At 59.3% G+C, this 619-nt stretch overlaps 1 protein-coding gene across 1 annotated transcript in view; it reads left to right on the forward strand.

Annotated features, from left to right (window-relative positions):
• LOC103612067 (hemojuvelin) overlaps positions 1–619 on the forward strand; it is a 4,370-nt gene that overhangs the window by 1,959 nt on the left and 1,792 nt on the right. Inside the window, exon 2 of the mRNA XM_017728871.1 lies at positions 320–615. Within this exon, the coding sequence (XP_017584360.1) occupies positions 320–615 (296 nt within the window). The remainder of the gene's footprint in view (positions 1–319; positions 616–619) is intronic.

Here is a 619-nt window from a genome sequence, read left to right on the forward strand (position 1 = left end):
GATCCCACATGTGGTGTCCCCAAAGTGAGGGAGGAGCGGAGGGCTCAACAACACCATGAGGAAACAGCTCAAGCAGCACCAGGGGAGGTTTAGGTTGGATATCAGGGAAAATTTCCTCATGAAAAGGGTGGTCAGGCCCTGGCACAGGCTGCCGAGGGCAGTGGTGGAGTCACATCCCTGGGAGTGTTCAAAGCCGTGTGGATGTGCCACTTGGGGACAAGTGGTGGCCTTGGAAGTGCTGGGTTGGACCTGCTGGCGGCTGCAGGGCCCCTCTTAGTCCCGTCTGCCGGTCTCTCTCCAATCCCAGCTCTGGTTCCAGGGGAGCTGCCGAATGAAGCTGGGAGCTGCTGGCGGGTGAGAGACCCCCCAAGCTCTGCATGGATGGGAATGGGGAGACCTGCCCGCAGTAGGAGCCCAGGGCAGTTGGAAAACTCCGGCCTCTTCCTCCAAGCTTTCCTGCTCCTTCTTCTCTGCAGGCATGGTAAGGATCCGCATGGGCAGAGCTGTTCTCTGTATATACCAGGAGAAAAGTGCTTCCAAATCTCCATGGGAATCTGGAGCAGGCTGCATGGTGGGAGGTGGTGGGAGGAGGAGAGGCTGCCCTTCCCCACCCCATCCC

Source organism: Corvus brachyrhynchos, unplaced genomic scaffold (genome assembly GCF_000691975.1).
Source record: "Corvus brachyrhynchos isolate BGI_N302 unplaced genomic scaffold, ASM69197v1 scaffold443, whole genome shotgun sequence".
Classification (NCBI taxonomy): domain Eukaryota; kingdom Metazoa; phylum Chordata; class Aves; order Passeriformes; family Corvidae; genus Corvus; species Corvus brachyrhynchos.